The following is a 19,811-nucleotide window of genomic DNA, read 5'->3' on the forward strand; positions in this document are numbered from 1 at the left end:
AGATGCTCTGTCTTTGGTTAGTGGGAGGAAACCAGAGTACTTGGAGGAGGAAACCCACACAGAAATGGGGAGCACATGCAAACTCCACACAGACGGGCCCAGGCCGGGATTCCAACCCGGGACCTTCTCACGCTGAGGCCACAGAGCTGCCCACTGCACCACCGTGCTGCCCGACGGTGAAGGTCAAGGTCAGGAGAGAGAGAGAAGCAGGGAGACCTCACACTGGCTTTGACTGCATACCTGGGGGTCCTGGAGGACCGGGAGGTCCCTTGGCCCCTGGGGTCCCCGGTAGGCCAGGCTCTCCCGGTATGGGGACCGTGTAGGACCTCCCGGGGTCCCCCTTCACCCCCTTTGCGCCCCGGAACCCTGGGCCACCTGGCCGGCCTGGTGAACCTGAGGACACAGGAAGTGATGTCAGACAGAGGAGAAAAAATCGTGGCGCGGTGAAAACTGCTGGGGAACATTTAAATAAAATTGCGTGCTAAATAAATTACTCATAAAATTGACAGACACCTCCTGCTTCACTTTGCTCTATTGATTGGTAGCTAGCTAAGAGGCTAATCCTTCCACCTCCAGTTCATCGAGCCGCCGCTGTGAGCAATGTATACACTTTAACTGTGTTTACCACACGGCTGGTGCACCTTGGGATGGAATCTCAGGATATCAGAAGGAATTCTGGGATGTCAGCTAAAAGAAATCCTTGGATTCAAAACAAACGGAATCCTGGGATATTATGCAAACAAGGGACTTACCTATGAGGGACTGCCCTGGTAGTCCTGGGAGGCCATTCCACCCAGGGTGCCCTGGCTCCCCCACTTGTCCTGGAGGTCCAGTGCTGCCAATACTTCCTGAAATGTAATAATGAGATGAAACAGAAACACACAGTGGCAGTCATGCCCACGGCCTCACTGCCCATGTGACGCTTATGGCACATTCTTATTGGTCAGTTTTGGATCACCGCAGTGATTCTTCTCACCTGCATCCCCATTTTGATCGATGTACTGAAAGGTTGGTCTACCCTTTGGTCCTGGGTCTCCCATGTAGCCCTTAAAAGTGATTTAAGTAAAGTTTTACACCCATGTCCTCATAATTGGATGTGGCAGTCAGCAGTGTAGGGAGAACTGGCCACCAGCAGAGGGCGCTAAACCTCACCTTTGGGCCCAGGTTGCCAATCAGGCCAGGAAGTCCGGCGTTCCCAGAAGGTCCCTGAATAAGAGTCAGACAGAACCTGAGGAACGTGTGTGTGCACACAAACACACACACGCACAGACACACACACACGCGCACGGACACACGTATGTAGAAACGGACACACTTTCACACACTTTAACAAACCTGTGATCCGGGGTAGCCAGGTGGACCCTGGGGGCCAGGAAATCCCTGTAGGGCATACGGTATGTTGAATACAGTTCACACACATGCACGCACGCACGCACGCACGCACGCACACACACACACACACACAGATAAATACAGTATAAATGTCATACAAATATAAATATTTTCCAGAGATCAGTATCATCCTTGCAGAGCTGAAAGATGTGAACATCGATTTCAATCACATCACATAACACTGAAATTAACTCAATTGGTCACACACATTTCCTGAAACAATATTCTATACTCCCTTAGAGCTGAAAAGGGCAAAGTCTCAAACGTTACTTACCCGCAGTCCAGGAAGCCCGATGACTCCCTTCTCTCCCTTCTCTCCAGGGGGTGAATATGTTCCCTAGAACACAGCAGTGTCACAATAGTCTGTACAGAAACCCCTTCCTCCCCACACCCACCATCCCAAAGCACACATACTAAATTTGGCTCTATTAATGTGCATATGCTCTCACCCAAGCAGAACTTGAACACACTTTAGGACCTCAATAATAAAACATTGAAAGTCACAGACAGACAGAGACAGGCAGACACACACACACACACACATGTACACACACACACACACACACACACACACAGATACTCACGTCAGCACCACTGACTCCACACTCTCCCTTTCTGCCTTGCTCCCCCTGAAAGTGGAAAACTGATCTGAGGAAATCTGAGACAGGTCGGTGGTATTAACAGTAACCATGGTTACCAAAGTGCAGCCTCACCCTTTCTCCTTTTTGGTATGTCTCGATTGGGGGCGCCACGATCTCAAAGGGTCCAGGAGGACCTTGGATCCCCTGATCTCCCTGTGCAGAAACACACAGCCCTATTAATCAAACACACACACATACACACAAACACAGACATGTGAACACACACACACACACACACACTCACGCACACATTAACGCACACACACACACGCACACACACATGAACACACGCACACAGACACACACACACACACACACACAGACACACATGCACATATGTGCACACACACACCCACACACACGTGCACACACACACTCAGACGCACACACACACACGCACACACACACACACACATACACACACACACACACAGACAGACACACATACACACATACACACACACGGTTAGGTCACTCACCTCATCACCCTTCTGCCCAGGCAGTGACCGGCCTGTGTCACCCTGAAAGACAGTCAGAAACGCTAACAGCTTCACTGCACTACACTCTCTGTCTGATAGTGCCACCTACTGTACGGACTAACCATTAGTCTCCAGCTGTGTGTGTGTGTGTGTGTTTATGCAGGCATGTGTGTGCCTATAAGTGTGTATGTATATGAATGTGTGTGTTTGTAATTGTGTGTATCTGTGTTTGTGCTTGTGCGTGTGTGCTCGTAAGTGTGTTTGACTGTTTGTGTAATTATAAGTGTATGTGTGCGTGTGCATGTGCGTGTATGCTCATAAATGTGAGTTTACGTATTTGTACGGCTGTAAGCGTGTTTGTCTGTGCCTATGTGTAAGTGTGTTTGTCTGTGCCTGTGTGTAAGTGTGTTTGTGTGTGTGTGTGCACGTGTGTGTGATGGACGATGAGGACTCACAGGCACTCCTCTTGTTCCAGGCACACCAGGGACTCCCTGAACACACACAGAGGCTCATGAGGACATTTCACTAAACAGTCAGCATCAGCATCAGAATCAGCATCAGCTTCAGAATCAGCATCAGAATCAACATCAGCATCAGCATCAGCATCAGCATCAGCACCAGCATCAGCATCAGAATCAGCACCAGCTTCAGAATCAACACCAGCATCAGCATCAGCATCAGCACCAGCATCAGAATCAGATTCAGCATCAGCACCAGAATCAGCTTCAGCATCAGCATCAGCACCAGAATCAGAATTAGCATCAGCAGCTGAATCAGGATCAGAATCAGAATCAGCTTCAGCGTCAGAATTAGCATCAGAATCAGCTTCAGCATCACCATCAAAATCAAAATCAAAATCAAAATCAGAATTAGGATCAGGATCAGAATCAGCATCAGCTTCAGCATCAGCTTCAGCATCACCATCAGAATCAGAATCAGGATCAGAATCAGCATCAGCTTCAGTATCACCATCAGAATCAGAATCACCATCAGAATCAGAATCAGGATCAGCTTCAGCATCACCATCAGAATCAGAATCACCATCAGAATCAGAATCAGGATCAGAATCAGGATCAGCTTCAGTATCACCATCAGAATCAGAATCAGCATCTCACAGAAATGAAGACCAAAGCACTCACCTGCAGCCCCTCTGGTCCTGACCAGCCAGGTGGACCCCTGGGACCAGTAACACCATGTTGCCCCTGGCAACAGAGAATGGTCACCATCAGGCAGACAAACAGACACTTCAGGCACAATATCAACTAAAAATACTATTTTTTTATTGTGAATGTTTGTTTTTTGTTTATTTGTTGAGACAGAGACAGTGGCACGTGTTGATGACATCAGCACACTCACAGGCACACCAGGATATCCCTTCTGTCCAGCATCACCCTGTTAAACACAGAGAGGTCATAGGTCATAGGTCAGAGAGGACAGGTAGCAATACCCTAAATAACAAAGCAAATTTTAGACACATTACACTTAAATGCACAGAAAATAAGAGAATAAAAACAGGATGTTACGGACTGGTCAGCGTTGCGGATAAAGTGTAGCGCACTGGATAAAGGACCATGAGCAGAGTCACGGTGGCGGCTTACCGGAGGGCCTGCGGAGGCTGTGGCATAGATGGGATCCCCCTTCTGACCTTTCACCCCTGGATGTCCCTGCAGATGCAGCGGGTTACATTACATTACATTACATGACATCATATGACATGACATGACATTACATGACATAATATGACATGACATTACATTACATTACATTACATGACACGACATGACATCACACACACCACATTACATTACATTATATGTCATTACATTATATTACATGACATGCCTTGACATGACACAGTATTAAATGACATAAAATGATATGACATTACATGACATTAGCTTAGCAGATGTGTTTATGCGGAGCGGCTTCCAATACAAGAGAATGCCGCGCTCAATTAAGAGCTAGCGCATTCACCTTATTTACCTAAGCAACAGTCCCAGCTGTGCTAACTGCGCTATTAAAGCTGCAGGTAAAAATGCACTAAAGTACTGAATGTGAGCAAAATTAACTAAAATACACTTCCTGAATACATACAGATTACACCCATAATTAGTCTGGTAACAATTTACGATAAGGTCCCATGAATTGGCATTAACTAATGTAATTGTTAACTACTAACTACTGAAAAGTTAAACTGTACATCTTTGTTAATGCATTTGTACATCATTAATTCATGTTCACCACTACATTAGTTAATGCCAATTCATGTGACCTTGTTGTAAAATGTTACCATTAGGCTTAAAAGGAAAAGCATAAAAATACCATAAATAAACCGAATTCATGCAAAACTGTGCTGGGGATGGGGGTGGGGGGTGGGAATGGAAGCCAAGATGAAGACTGCAAAGGAGAGTCTCCAGTCAGCATTTTTCAGGCAAATAATTCTTCTGCGCTGTTCACCGTAGGAAGTTAATTCCTCCACTAGGGGGCCGTACAGACAGGCATGAAGACTGGACGAAGCGACCACACAGGGAAGGGGTACCCAGGGGTCTGGGCTTGGGTGTAAGAGTCGGTTCTGTTTGGGACAGGCGTTGGTTTGTTTGGCTGACAGACAAATCTAATTTAGGGCCTCAACCGTCGCTACCGCGGAACTGAAGTGGCAGTCCGCTGTGCAGCACTGTTATTGAAGCGCTCACAGGGATCGGTTCCCTAGTCCCACCCCTCCCCACTCACCGCCATCCCTGGACGCCCGTGCGCCCCCGAAAACCCAGGGACACCGGGGTCCCCTCTCGACGTGTTGCAGCCGTCCCGTCCGGGGAGACCCCGAAGACCCCCAGCCCCAGGGTGACCCTGGAACACAGCACACAGACACAAGGGGGCTCACATCCAAAAACAATCACCCTGAGGGATGTCCTCACAGAGGGACGTTCATCTTAAAATCACCTTAAATCACACCATCTCACAGGGATTCGATTTTTAACTGTCTCTCCCCATTTCCTCTTAAAGGGATGTGCTCTTAAAACCAACCCTCCATAGGTGCTCTTAAAGGGATGTGGTCTGGGAGAGGAATCACTGAACCTAACATCATTTACTCCTGTTAAAGGGATGTGCTCTTAAAACCAGCCCTCCAGCCCTCCATAGGTGCTCTTAAAGGGATGTGGTCTGGGAGAGGAATCACTGAACTTAACATAATTTACTCCTGTTAAAGGGATGTGCTCTTAAAACCAGCCCTCCAGCCCGCCATAGGTGCTCTTAAAGGGATGTGGTCTGGGAGGGGAATCACTGAACTTAACATCATTTACTCACTGGAACGCCGTCGACTCCAGGAAACCCAGGGACCCCAGTCATGCCCTTTAAAACAGTGCACATATTCAGTAATGGTACAGTAATGAGCACACACACACACACACACGCGCACACATATGCACACACACATACTCACACGCAGACTCACAGGGCTGGATTTAATATAAATTAAACTGATAGGCATTTTTTTTACATGGAAGTTTTAGTTACTAGTTAGGTGCAGTGGAAAACGTGCCTGTAAAAAAACAAAACAAAGTGCACTGTTTGCATTGTTCCTTTTTTTACACTTTATGATCAAGTCAAAAAAAGAAGTATTAATAGCGATAAATAAGCCCAGCAGTATATAAAAGGAAATTAATGTAGCTCCCCTCTCCTGTTTTACAAATAGTAACAGCAAAGGCAATCAGTAAATAACAAAGATCTAAAGGCATGAAGGTGTCACAAAATTTACCACGTCACCGTCTTCCCCTTCTTCCCCAGGATCACCACTGACACCTGCTCTTCCTTTTTCTCCCTGTGGCCCCTGGAGCCCTGGTGGGCCCCCAGGCCCCTGTCGACCATGGCGACCCAGGGGTCCCGGCAAACCCTAGATGAAGATAGTATAGAGGATAAGGATATCGGATTACAAACAGGAATGAGCTCTCAGAAACAAAACACATATTTTCTTCATGTCCATTCACTGAAACTATCTCAGACTGCTATGATATAACTGAATTTTGTACTGACGGTGGACCTCAAAAATTCACAACTAGCTTGGAGGAAAAGAACGTTCATTCTCTTATTTGTAGTTTTCAACATGGCCACAGGGGGCGACAAAATACACTAAATAAGGCCAGAAATGCACGCAGGTGCATTCTGAAAATAAATATTTGCACGAGCTTAACAGCAGAGCTGTCAGGGGTTGAAAAATACCGCTACTGTGAAACTGACCCTCACACAGAACATCTGGCTTTGGACTTAAAATCCTCCACCCAAACATTTCCGTGAAAAAGACTCCCTGTCACACTCTCACCCAAGCAACAGTTAGCAGATAAAACCTCACAGACTGTTTGGCCCAGTGGGTTGATAAGGACCGAATTCCGGAGTTCCTGGGTTTAAGAGCTCAAGGTGAGGGTGAGGTCAGGGCCACTTACTTGAGATCCTTTCGCCGGGAAACATTGACACACAGAGCAGTCTCTCCCACGGCAGGGTTCCAGCAACTCTCCCTGCAACCAGCAACCAACAAGCACTGTGACAGAGAGCTGACACACTGGTACTCTAACACACACCTCACACACAGGTACTCTCACACACATGCCTCACACACAGGTACTCTAACACACACCTCACACACAGGTACTCTCACACACACCTCTCACACAGGTAATCTAACACACACCTCACACACAGGTACTCTAACACATGCCTCACACACAGGTACTCTAACACACACCTCACACACAGGTACTCTCACACACACCTCACACACAGGTACTCTAACACATGCCTCACACACAGGTACTCTAACACATGCCTCACACACAGGTACTCTAACACATGCCTCACACACAGGTACTCTAACACACACCTCTCACACAGGTACTCTAACACACACCTCACACACAGGTACTCTCACACACACCTCACACACAGGTACTCTAACACACACCTCACACACAGGTACTCTCACACACACCTCTCACACTGGTAGTCTAACACACACCTCACACACAGGTACTCTAACACACACCTCACACACAGGTACTCTCACACACACCTCTCACACAGGTACTCTCACACACACCTCTCACACAGGTAATCTAAAACACACCTCACACACAGGTAATCTAAAACACACCTCACACACAGGTACTCTCACACACACTTCTCACACTGGTAGTCTAACACACACCTCACACACAGGTACTCTAACACACACCTCACACACAGGTACTCTCACACACACCTCACACACAGGTACTCTCACACACACCTCACACACAGATACTCTCACACACACCTCACACACTGGTAATCTAAAACACACCTCTCACACAGGTAGTTTAACACACCCCTCACACACAGGTAATCTAAAACACACCTCACACACAGGTACTCTAAAACACACCTCACAAAGAGACACAGACTGGGCTGTGAAATGTAGACAGCGTTCCATTAAATCACAAAACAAATTCCTATCATTGCAAAGCAATGGGGACACAGGGAAATTCAAGACATCAGCTTCTGATGAGTGCACTGCATTTAATTTAATCATGATTTATGATTGGAGCGACATAGCTCAAGAGGTAAGACCGATTGTCTGGCAGTCGGAGGGTTGCTGGTTCAAACCCCACCCTGGGCATGTCGAAGTGTCCTTGAGCAAGACACCTAACTCCTAACCCCTAACTGCTCTGGCGAATGAGAGGCATCAATTGTAAAGCACTTTGGATAAAAGCGCTATATAAATGCAGTCCATTTACCATTTACCATTTACCATTTCCATAAACAAGGCACATTTGGGGTCATGAAAAGAGTTACATGCAGAAATCCTCCGTAGCCTACAGTGAATTTGATGGCATGTAACATGGCATCATGCTGCTACTGTCAAGAGAATGGCAGCCTTGGGGGGGGTGGGGGGGATGCGCATTCCGGAATGAGGCACCCCCCCCCCCCCCCCACCACCCCCACACGGTCCTCCAGATCTCTTTTCCTGCAATGCATAAATAACAACCAACTGCTTTTCAGAAATATTTACATTTCCCCGGGCCCAGATCGTGCTTAAATGTTTTGACTGTGGGAGAAGGGTGATTTATTATTTCGTATAGGCGCGGTTCCCCTTCCTGCCGCCTCTTTCACTTTTGATATGACCGCTCATTCCACTCTTAATTCACAGTTAATCCTTGGTAGGACTACAAACCACCTAAATCAGTGGTGTCAAACCCGTTGCCATGGAGGGCCGTGTGTATGCAGGTTTTCATTCCAACCAATTAATGCTGCCTTAATTGAGTCCAATTACTCATTCAGCCATATGCGTTTAACTGCATTGAAGCACAGAATATAAGAGAATTTTTATTTAGACAATGCGGGTCACCATAGACGTCGGGTCACCATTGTGCACAAACCTGCATCCCTAATTCAGCAAATAATTTAACTAATTATATAATCAAGATCTGAGGCTGGAATGAAAACCTGCATACACACGGCCCTCCATGGCAACGAGTTTGACACCACTGACCTAAATAAATCCCCACCCTCCAATCACCAGAAGCCTTTTTTAGTTAATCTTCCAATCACACCACATCACTTGGTATTCTAGAATCTATTTCATTGTTTTTTTTTTAGGTCTCATAAGTGTATGTACTGCTATTGTAGCACAAGTAAGATTCAGCATAGGTGAGCTTGGAAATCATGAGAAAATGTGTCCGACTACAGCACAAACTGCAGTCCAGCAGGGGCACAGAGAGACACAAACTGCGTCTGTGTCCATCTCTTCCACTGATAAAATACTACGAGTCTGTCTGCCGAGGGAGGGTTCTGTTCACCATGCACTGCTCTCTCATACAAATATCTGTCAACGTGCTGACAAACGCCATAAACCACATGTTCTATACAAACAGTACAGTACGGGTGAAATACCAAGCAGCTGCATTCGGGTTTGTATGCATTGGTGAAATACCAATACATACAACACATTCCACAGTTCTGCAACTACTGACATTTATTGTCCTTTTGAATGCAGTTACGACACGGAAGTGAAGAGCTTCTACTTTCCTATTCGCCGATATGTTTAAAATCAGCGGCTGTTCAGAGTGCTCAGAGATTCGGAAGTTTGAACTCACCCCATCGGCCCTTCGCTGGGAGAGCTGAAAAAGTACAAACCACCTGCGAGGAATTAAACAAACCAATCAGCCAATTAAACAAACCAATCAGCCAATTAAACAAAACAATCAGCCAATTAAACAAACCAATCAGCCAATTAAACAAGCCAGTCAACCAATGATTGGAATGCATTTGTGATCAGGCAGCTTAAAAAAAAAGATATCGCCATGGAATCCTTGAAAAGACTTGGATGAGACAGAGACAGAGACAGAGAGAGAGAGAGAGAGAGAGAGAGAGGAGAGAGAGAGAGAGAGAGAGAGAGAGAGAGACTGACTGATTTTGACTTTCAATTACTTAAGTGCTTAAATGTCCTACAGTAGCAATCCTACTCTTGAGCTGGAATTAGAACTCGCCTTTAAACTGATTGTTACCAATGTGTTTTTAATAAAATTGTTTTTCCTAATTTAACAATGCAACAGTTAATATTTGAGTAACAGGTGCCAATTGGCAGCTCCATTCCCCTCATTAATTTTTTAGGCAGCTAGCATGTAATGTGTCAGCATCCACAGATTACCAGGACCAGAACATTCTGCTTAAACTGAGTCCACAGTCTACCAGTAGGGAAGGGTGTGTCAAGGGCATAAGAGCTCCCTAATTAGCATAAATTCTACAATCTAAATGCTCATAAAAGGACACTGATTTTCACAGCTGCTCCTCGAGTTGTTAAAAGCTGTTGTTAAAACATAAATAGGGTGAATTAGCCGTGTCGGTTGAAAGTGGGTTTAGGTGGCACTGTCAGAACCGGTCGGAACCGGCTGCACAGTCACGGAAGGTTCCCCCCATTCACTCGTGCGCAGATAGAGTGGACACGCACGTGTGCTGTCTAATAGAGGCCTCCACGCCTTCCCACAGTGCTCTCCTCTCTGTGTAAACCCAGGAAGCCAGGAGATAAACATCTTCAGAGACTCACATTCTGTCACTCAGCTGCATCGCCAAGGCAACACCTCAAATGACGAATAGGATTTATGTTGAAAAAAATAAATGTTTACTTTCAATTTTTCTTCTTTTCACTTAAATGTTGTGCCAGTATTTCTTCCATATACAGAGATTACCGGAATGTGTGGGCGTGTGCATTCTTAGTTTACATCACTGGAAACACACAAGATGTATGGAGGGTGTAAAATAGGAGATAGTCTGCACAGAGTCTGCAGCTTACATGCTCATATGAATGCATTGATTTCTGAAATTTGATTTCTAGCCTGTATTATGCTTTCAGGTCAAGGTTTTTGTAAAAAAAAAAAAAAAAAATTTTTTTTACCCAGGTGGATAACTACTGAAACAATCCTGGCAACATGCCCCTTGCTAACAGGTGCAGTGCCCCCGTCCCAGAAATTGATCCTGCAACTCTGATAATTACACACCCAGTTCCCTGATCACTTTATCGCCCTGCTGTCCATTTTAAGAGTGAAAAGATTTCAATACAGACATAGAATGTTCTCAACTGAACATTCTAATGCTGGCGTAACAATCACTACCGGTAATTCATGGAGTTTTAGAACACTTAGAATTTTGAAAAAAACATACTCTTCTTAAGGGTTACCATAGAATTAAGGGGCATTTTTAATGTGGTGTCGTCATGGGGACGCAGCTGAGTGACAGCATGTAAATCTCTGAAACTGTTTATCTCCTGGTTTCCTGGGTTTACACAAGAGGGGAGCACTGTTGGAGGGTATGGAGGCCACTACTAGACAGCACACATAAATGTCCACATCTGTATATATATGTCATCTGTATACAATTGAATGGGGTTACGCTCCTTTGACCCTGCAGCCGTTCAGACCGGTTCTGATAGTAACCACTTAAACCCACTTTCAACGGAAACAGGTAATTCGCTGTTTATTTTTTCACATTCTCTATGAGCTCACATATGGGCTCAAATTAGTGCCAAAAGTATTTTGTATTTGTGAGCAATGACTTGTGCTTGCAACTTATGGTTTGTGTTTGTACACTGCGAATTGAAACTGAAACAAAAGTATTTTGTACTTGTAAGCAATGACTTGTGCTTGCAACTTATGGTTCGTGTTTGTACTCTGCAAGTTGAACCAGTAAAAAACGTTGCGTTTGTGGATATACATTTTGATAGTTCGGTTATATTTTGATAGATTTTAGACTGTGGCAATTCCTTATGACAATGAATAATTTTCCACCATGTACGCTAAGTAATTCAGTTCACGTAAACCTAACGTTGATACACACGCCTCTCTTTAGCGTCTAGCAGCGATTAGCCTATAGCCTAACTATCGAGATTCTAAGTAACTGGAGATAAAACTTTTTTTTGTACTCCACGTAGATCATAAACCCTTGAATATAAAAACGACTCGTTGAAATCGGTTGAGAAATGTAAACGTTACAGTGCTTTTTATCCAGAAAAACCGCAGCTCCCCCGTTCACTTGTATTAGTTTTCAGGCCAGTCTTGCCTGGTCCAATATGGCGGCGACGTTGACGTATCGCAGCAACGGGTCGAAGAAGTCAATGCGGCGTCTATGTACATGTCTATGGCCAAACGTCTGCCTGTAACTTTATTTTTGTAAACTGTGCGTTGCATGTAGGCTTAGAGGGAGTGTCGCACGTAAAAAGTGTTTTGCATTCGTACCTTTTCTGTTCACAAATGTTAATAAACCACTTCAGATAACAAAACATATGCAGCTTTTAATTTACAGACGTGACCGTCCCCCCTCACGAAAATCTATATCCACAAACAACGTTTTTTTACAGGTTCAATTTGCAGGGTACAAACACGAAGCATAAGTTGCAAGCACAAGTCATTGCTTACAAATACAAAATACTTTTGGCACTAATTTGAGCCCATACTCATAGCAGTGCTGCGGAAATGAATGCATTTTCAAGAGCATTTAGACCACAGAATACCTGCATTTTAAAGAATCCTTACATGTAGGCTACACCAGGCCCTGGAATCCCACAGAGGCTGAGATTTAAACACGTGTTCAGTTAATCCACGGATGTGATTGAATGTCTTGCAGCATTGAAATGTAAAATAAAAAAAAATACGCTACAGTTACCCACCACTTTATAAAACTGAGAAAGATAGCTGTCGACTGCTGTGAATTTTTCCACCTAATTAACTGCTTAATTGTTAATAAAGTGAAATGAATTAAAATGATTGAGAGAAACATAGTGTTTCGGAGAATAGTTTATACTGTAATGTGCTATCTGCGTATTAATTTTGCTAAGTGTCTGTTTTATCAGCCCTGTTTAATTAAACGCCCTCCGTAATTAAATGGCAACGCAGCCAGTTTCTTTCCGGCAAACGTTTGACGATCGGTTCAGGCGATTAATTTTCCCGTAAAAACGCACATTCGGGAAGTGAAATTTTGCAGGGGGTGCGTTTTTAGCGGGTAAGGGGTCGGCTGATGATTGGAGGAAAGGGAGGAACGCTCTCACCACAGGGTCAGGTGACACCAGCTGATGCGGCCGGCGCTTCTCCTCGCCCCAGCCATCCAATGAGAGTCCGGTCCGCGGTCCGCAGGCCACGCCTCTTTGCCTCTGAGTCCTGAGAACACGCCCGGGCCTCGGCATCCAAACGCACTCTGACCTCAATTCAGTTCAGTTCAGTTCCATTTCATTTGCATGGAAATACTTTTTTGAATTTTTTTTTTACAGCGACACCTAGATGCTTTACACAGGAAACAGACAGGGATATTGGGTTAAGAAAATTACCTCTCTTTTGACCCCCCACAAACGCTCATACCTGCTCCCACGCACACACACACACACACACACAGTGCTGTAACCTGAACTCAGAATACAGACACCCCTGGTCAAAGCTGGATTGTACAGCAGATACTGAGTTTTCATCAGAGGAAGAAACTACTTAGTGGGACGTCACAAACAGCCACCCCCCCCCCCCCCCCCCCCCCCCCCACCCTCGGCAGAGTTTCCATGCTGAAGTCAAGTGTACTCATTACTCTACTCTGATCTTTTCATTAAATGTTAACATTTTGCTCTGATTTTGACCTTTTATATTTTATAAGTTGTTAGAGATTTTTGGATGCAAAAATGCTACTAAAAAGAAAAAAAAACATTACTACAGGATTACTGTAAAGTTGCTGTTTTAAGGCACATTTTAATCAACAAAAACAGTTGGTGAATGAATGAATGAATGAATGAATGCATGCATGCCCTGCAGTACTTCTAAATAGATCTGTAAAAGATACAAAGGCAAGCTCATTCAATGAATGAATGAATGAATGAAGGAATCAATCAAGCAATCAGCCAATGAAGCTGGTGATTGCAGCAGGTACATACGGTTTTACTAGACCACATGAACACACCCCAGGGTTACTGTGCCAGTGCAGTTTGTGGTGCCCACAGAAATGATGCATAACCGCTTCTCCTAATGGCCATTCAACCTAACCACCCAAACTAACATGGCACAGGAACACCTGAATTAACATGAATTAACATGAAGTGCTGGTACTGTAGATAATTAGACCTACTTACAATGATAAAAAAGAGACAGAATCAATGGTGCATGGTGTGTAGTAAATGTTCAGTGGTGTAGAATGGTGTAGAATTGTACATCGCATCGTGACAATTCAAACAGCAAAATGGTAAATGGACTGCATTTATATAGCGCTTTTATCCAAAGCGCTTTACAATTGATGCCTCTCATTCGCCAGAGCAGTTAGAGGTTAGGGGTTAGGTGTCTTGCTCAAGGACACTTCGACATGCCCAGGGCGGGGTTTGAACCAGCAACCCTCCGACTGCCAGACAATCGGTCTTACCTCCTGAGCTATGTCGCCCCATAAAATATAGTAGCTTAAGTCACGAAGAACCTGTGCCCAATCAAATACCACCATTCAAACTTCCTTCATTGCAATAACACAGTCCACACAGCTTGTCCCGCACTCTTCATGCAAACGCAGCAGCCCCATCATTTTCCTTCTCCCCGCACTGGCCCTAAAGGGGTCTGAATGATTTGAAGTTGAGTTTAGAGTTCTGAGGAGGCTCACCTTCGGGCTCGTGAGTAGGGGGGTCCCGCTGTCGGTCGTGTGCCCCTCCGGATCGTCCTCTGGTAAATATCCGCCGGACCCGCGCGCGGCTGCAGGAGAGACGCGGTAGCGCCGCCCCCCCTTTTTTTTTCTTTTTTTCTTTCTTTTTTTTTCTTTCTTTTTTATAAGCACAAAACTCCCAACTTGCACGTGGGACGTCCCACCGGCTCCCTAGTCCCGGCATCACCCCCCCCTCCCCCCGATTCCCGCAGTACCCCGTCGCCGTTCGCCTCGCGAAGAATCATCTCGGAGGGACGGAGGAAGAAAGAGAAAAAGAGAGAGAGAGAGAGAGAGAGAAAGAGAGAGAGGGGATCTTGGGTGACCGTACGGACAGAAGAAGGACGGTTTGCGTTGGCGCTGGACGGATGAGATGGCGTGCCCGCGGTGCCCAGCCCTGCTGCTGCCCGCCGCTCTGGTCCTGGTCCTGAGCGCGCTTGCGCTGGAGGCTAAAGTAAGGGCTATGTGGCTATTCTCACTTCGCTAGCTCAGGAAACGTTTGTGGTGCTCCAGAGTTAGGCCTAACGAACCTGCGCATCTGAAAGGAGTGTAGCACAGTGGGTAAGGAACTGGGCTTGTAACCGAAAGGTCGTAGGTTCGATTCCCGGGTAAGGACACTGCCGTTGTACCCTTGAGCAAGGTACTTAACCTGCATTGCTTCAGTATATATCCAGCTGTATAAATGGATACAATGTAAAATGCTATGTAAAAGTTGTGTAAGTCGCTCTGGATAAGAGCGTCTGCTAAATGCCTGTAATGTAATGTAATGTAATGTAATGTAATGTAATGAAAGACGCTGCTTTTCTTTTTGGTTGCTGTTAGGGTGGCAAGTGCGTGTATGATCAGCATATGTGTATGAGCGTGAGTACTAATTCTCAAGTTGAGATATGTGCTGTATGCATATTCTCTAATTTATGTGTGTGTATATGTGCAGTCTCTGAGGCTGTGTGTGTGTGTATTTGCAGTGCAGTCTGTAGTTTCACAGATATACTCACGTGCATACGGTATGTACCTGCAGTGTCAAAAAACAGTGCATTGTGAGGACTTCATTCATACGTATATATTGCATAAGTGTGATCGCTGTAAAAGTGTGTGTATGCACCGACAACAGACTTCTGATAATACTTCCAATTGATGTGCACATAGGTGTGGGGGAAAAAGTGCATGTGTGTATCTGCATCGTTGCTGGATGCTCAGTTAATGTGCATGCCTGCGTGCGTGCAGGAAGCGTAAGTGCTTGAACATTTGAGCGTATTATTACATGTTTTTGTGTATATGGTTAGTGTACAAATACACTGCATAGATTTGTGGCGTGTCACGTTGAGCCCAGGACTGGGAGGGTGTGGTACAGTACGTACGGGGCTCTGTGATTCGTCAGGGTGTCCGGCGTTGGGCCTGTTTATTTCACCCCAAACAAGAGTCAAGAGATTTAGCGCTGGACTTATAGACTGTTAGCATACCAAACCATAAGTTTGTAAGACAATGACATTTGACCTCCTAAAGTGCCTTTTTCATAAGCCAAGGGGGCCACATTTGATGGCCTGTTTACCAGTACGCTCTGTCTGAATTTATTGGTCCGGAGAGTACAGTGCACAGGTCAGCCTCAACCAATAGCGCACGCTTCTACATACAGCCCATCACCAACCACACACTACACACTACACACAGACATACACACTGCATAACAGACCACAAGTAAGTCAGTGACCTTCGACCCCCTCAAATGCCTTTTACATTACATTACATTACAGGTATTTAGCAGACGCTCTTATCCAGAGCGACTTACACAACTTTTTTACATAGTATTTTTTACATTGTATCCATTTATACAGCTGGATATATACTGAAGCAATTTCGGTTAAGTACCTTGCTCAAGGGTACAACGGCAGCGTCCTTACCCGGGAATCGAACCTGCGACCTTTCGGTTACAAGTCTAGTTCCTTACCCACTGGGCTACACTCCTCTGTTTCCATAAAGCTCAAGATTTCGCCAGGTTTAAGTAGGGCTGAGAGTTAGAAACACTGTGCCAAACTGCACCCATTAATACCGTGTAGCATTGCCTTATTAGCGGCAATGCTACACGCGCACGCTCAAGCACACAACCCTGGGGCCACGGACCCGCTGGAGGCTCGTGTAAACTGGTGAAGAGCGCTGACACCTGTGCTCCCGGGTGTGCGTTTATCATCCTTTTACGCAGGCTGGACATAGAGCAGACTTCCGATTTCAGCTATTTTCCTGGGAAACGCCATTTTTTTCCCCCCCTCTGTCTTCCCGGTTTGGAGCAATTCCTCATTTATATATTTTGTGGGAAAGCACCTTGGAACTGGGTTTGGGGGTGGGGGGTGGGGGGTGGGGGAGGTCTGCCCTTGGGTTGTCCTTGACGGTCGTTCTGTTTGTTCCAGGAGTGCGTGTGCAATGGGAAGTCCAGGTGCCACTGTAAAGGAGTGAAAGGAGACAAGGTGAGCAGGTCAATGCAACCACAGTACATCCCTTACCCAAGTAGTTTATCTGACCCCCTCATCATTTGTCTGACGCCCTGTCACATCTCTGTGACCTCCCACCATTTCTCTGACCCTCCCCCCCCCCCGTGATTCACTTTACCCCACCATCATTACTCGGACCCTCTATCATTTCACTGACCCCCCCTCATCATTTCACTACTGACCCCCTCATCATTTCTCTGACCCCCTCATCACATCTCCAACCCTCCATTTCCTATCTAACACCCCGTCACATCCCAAGAATCTTTGTCACACCCTACTTCCTCTCCCCTATCCAGTCAAACAGTTCCCAAACTGTTTGAATTCCTTTGCAGAAGATTCTTGTTGGCATTCTATAATGTCTCATCCCAGACTTCTTCAGTGTTGCTTGTGACGGTCCTCCCATTGGTAAAATGAATAACGGAACATAATTCATCAATTAATCAGGTCTATTCTGACTTGATTTATAATCAGTTTGTTTCTGGTGCAGAATGACTGTTGACATGTCTTTCTAAGATGTTCATTTACTAAACATCGCTGCGCACTTGGACTCAAAAAGAACAACGAGCATTTCCCAGCCCCAGATAAATCCTGACCTTGGTCCTTAGCCTGATTTCCACTTGCCTGAGTCAAAACAACCTGAAAACGGAACAAGACAGTGCGACCTACCGGTCATAAATTGTAATAAATCCCCGGAAGATTTATCTGAAGGACCAGTGAGCCTCTTTGACTAAAGGATCGGTCCCTGTGTCACCGGCAGCCATACCAGGCCTCCTGCCCATAATTCCTCTTTCTCCTACAGGGGGAGAAAGGGTACCCCGGGATCGATGGACCCAGTGGGCTGATCGGGTTTCCGGGACTCGAGGGACCAGTGGGACCTGCGGGCCTGAAGGTGAACGGCGCTACACGCGCGCATGAGCGCCGCGTGGCTGGTTAGCGGTGTTTGCATTGATTTGACTGGGGCGCAGTGCGTATGAAGGTCAGTTGGCAAACTGGTTTTTTTGTCCCTCTTTTTACAGGGGTCCAACGGTTTTCCTGGGGCCCGTGGATTCAAAGGCAACCGGGTGACACCCCTTTTTTTTTTTAGAGCCGATCATGTTAATGATCATCCCCGTCAGTGTGTGTGTACGTGCGTGCATGTGTGTGTGTGTGTGTGTGTGTGTGTGTGTGTGTGTGTGTGTGTGTGTGTGTGGTAATTGTATTTCTCCTGATTACAACAGGGAACTCCAGGAAAACCAGGGTTTGCTGGAACTCCAGGGTTGCCAGTGAGTGAACGTATTATTCCCCACGGCTGCATCCACCACAGATCCCCCTTTCTGCACCCTGGATTGTCATATCTGTCTGTGTGTCTGTCTGTGCAGGGAACGCCAGGAAATATGGGAGAGATGGGACCTCCAGGTTTCCCAGGATGCAATGGGACAAAGGTGCACTAATGCCAGCTTTGTTGTCTGTATTGCCTTGTACCAAACCCCAACACACACGCACACACACACACACACGCACGCACACACACGCACACACACACACACGCACGCACACACACGCACACACACGCACACACACACACACACACACACACTCGCACACACACACATAAACACCACAGACCAGTCTGTATCCCTCCACAGACACACACATTTACCTATCCGTGCTACACTGACTGGAAAAAAACATATACATGGCTGCCTGTCTGTGCCCTATGTGCTTCTGGTTCTCTCAAATATGTCTGTCTCCAGGGGGAAAAAGGTTATCCTGGTCTCTCTGGTTATCCTGGATTGGACGGACCAATGGTAAGACAGTTTCCCCTCATTCATCAAAGTTCAGCTGTCAGTTATAGCTACTGTATGTGCGTTGGTCAGCCAGTGTTTCTAATTCAAACGCTGATTCATCTGTCAGACCCGACTGTTCTCCTGCTGGTCTGTCAGCACTGTCAGTGATAACTCTCGGAGGTCATAGGTCACATGCAGTGTCAGTCAGCCCGCCCCTTCTTTGGGTGTCATCATGGCTTCCGGCTCTTCATACGGTTTCTCTTATTTCTCTTATTTCTCGGTGTGGTTCTTCATCTGTGTTTAGCTCCTCGGTTCATGCGCTGTATGTTTTGCCAGTTACCCTTTCAGTGTGCTTCGTGTGAGTGTGAATCTGAAACCGTTCAACAGTCCCTCAGTGTCTCTACCCAGAGCCAGCCCTACGGTTTTGGTGGCCCTGAAGAAGGAGGCTGTACTGAGCCCAAAGTGTCCCAAAAAAAAACAAAAAACCAAGGTGGATTGTGTGATCCAGAGATGATAAACACAACTGCCTAGAGTGTTTATAGCAGCGATCGGCACTGCCTCTAGCTGACATCAACAGTTGGAGAGAAACAAATGACTGATGTTTCTTTTTTTTTTAAAAGGGTTTTAGGGGTGCACCTGGACCGAAGGTATGTCTGTGTTTTTATGTGTGTGCATTTGTGTGTGTGTGTGTGTGTGCATGGAAAGAGAGACAGAAAGACAGAAAAAGCAAGAGAAACAGAGACAGAGAAACAGAAAGAGAGAGACTGAGAGAGATAGACAGATGGAGAGTGAGAGAAGGGGGGAGAGAGGGAGAGAGAGAGAAAAAGAGAGAGAGAGATGCATATGTATCAGCTGTTGTTGGACTGCTAAACGTTTGTG

The 19,811-nt window shown here is 45.9% G+C and overlaps 3 protein-coding genes across 3 annotated transcripts in view; 1 reads left to right on the top strand and 2 right to left on the bottom strand.

Moving 5' to 3' along the window:
- LOC118229454 (collagen alpha-4(IV) chain-like) overlaps window positions 1-1,723 on the bottom strand; it is a 16,879-nt gene extending 15,156 nt beyond the window's left edge. Inside the window, exons 1-6 of the mRNA XM_035421410.1 lie at window positions 1,667-1,723; window positions 1,336-1,380; window positions 1,153-1,206; window positions 977-1,046; window positions 753-848; window positions 241-393 (exon numbers count right to left, since the gene is read on the bottom strand). Coding sequence (XP_035277301.1) covers window positions 241-393; window positions 753-848; window positions 977-1,040 — 313 coding nt within the window. The 5' untranslated portion in view covers window positions 1,041-1,046; window positions 1,153-1,206; window positions 1,336-1,380; window positions 1,667-1,723. The remainder of the gene's footprint in view (window positions 1-240; window positions 394-752; window positions 849-976; window positions 1,047-1,152; window positions 1,207-1,335; window positions 1,381-1,666) is intronic.
- LOC118229567 (collagen alpha-4(IV) chain-like) lies at window positions 1,629-13,212 on the bottom strand. Its single transcript, XM_035421625.1, has 14 exons — window positions 13,077-13,212; window positions 9,634-9,676; window positions 6,949-7,020; window positions 6,267-6,401; window positions 5,816-5,860; window positions 5,243-5,359; window positions 4,111-4,176; window positions 3,869-3,904; window positions 3,652-3,714; window positions 2,968-3,003; window positions 2,513-2,554; window positions 2,106-2,186; window positions 1,977-2,021; window positions 1,629-1,634 (listed from the first exon to the last, which is right to left on the bottom strand). Exons 1-14 carry the CDS (start codon window positions 13,130-13,132, stop codon window positions 1,629-1,631), a joined length of 843 nt encoding a protein of 280 aa, XP_035277516.1. The 5' UTR covers window positions 13,133-13,212.
- A 1,647-nt stretch (window positions 13,213-14,859) lies between these two features.
- The window catches only part of LOC118229568 (collagen alpha-5(IV) chain-like), a 26,874-nt gene continuing 21,922 nt past the window's right edge, over window positions 14,860-19,811 (top strand). The window contains exons 1-8 of the mRNA XM_035421627.1: window positions 14,860-15,137; window positions 17,086-17,142; window positions 17,966-18,055; window positions 18,183-18,227; window positions 18,384-18,428; window positions 18,525-18,587; window positions 18,900-18,953; window positions 19,553-19,579. Of these exons, the coding sequence (XP_035277518.1) occupies window positions 15,057-15,137; window positions 17,086-17,142; window positions 17,966-18,055; window positions 18,183-18,227; window positions 18,384-18,428; window positions 18,525-18,587; window positions 18,900-18,953; window positions 19,553-19,579 (462 nt within the window). The 5' untranslated portion in view covers window positions 14,860-15,056. The remainder of the gene's footprint in view (window positions 15,138-17,085; window positions 17,143-17,965; window positions 18,056-18,182; window positions 18,228-18,383; window positions 18,429-18,524; window positions 18,588-18,899; window positions 18,954-19,552; window positions 19,580-19,811) is intronic.

Source organism: Anguilla anguilla, chromosome 6 (assembly GCF_013347855.1).
Source record: "Anguilla anguilla isolate fAngAng1 chromosome 6, fAngAng1.pri, whole genome shotgun sequence".
NCBI lineage: Eukaryota > Metazoa > Chordata > Actinopteri > Anguilliformes > Anguillidae > Anguilla > Anguilla anguilla.

Coding starts and splice junctions, on each gene's coding strand:
- LOC118229567 (XM_035421625.1), bottom strand. CDS start 13,132: ATGGCTGGGGCGAGGAGAAGCGCCGGCCGCATCAGCTGGTGTCACCTG. Junction 9,677..13,076: donor TGGTGTCACCTGACCCTGTG/GTGAGAGCGTTC, acceptor AATTCCTCGCAG/GTGGTTTGTACTTTTTCAGC. Junction 3,905..4,110: donor CAGCCTCCGCAGGCCCTCCG/GTAAGCCGCCAC, acceptor TGTGTTTAACAG/GGTGATGCTGGACAGAAGGG.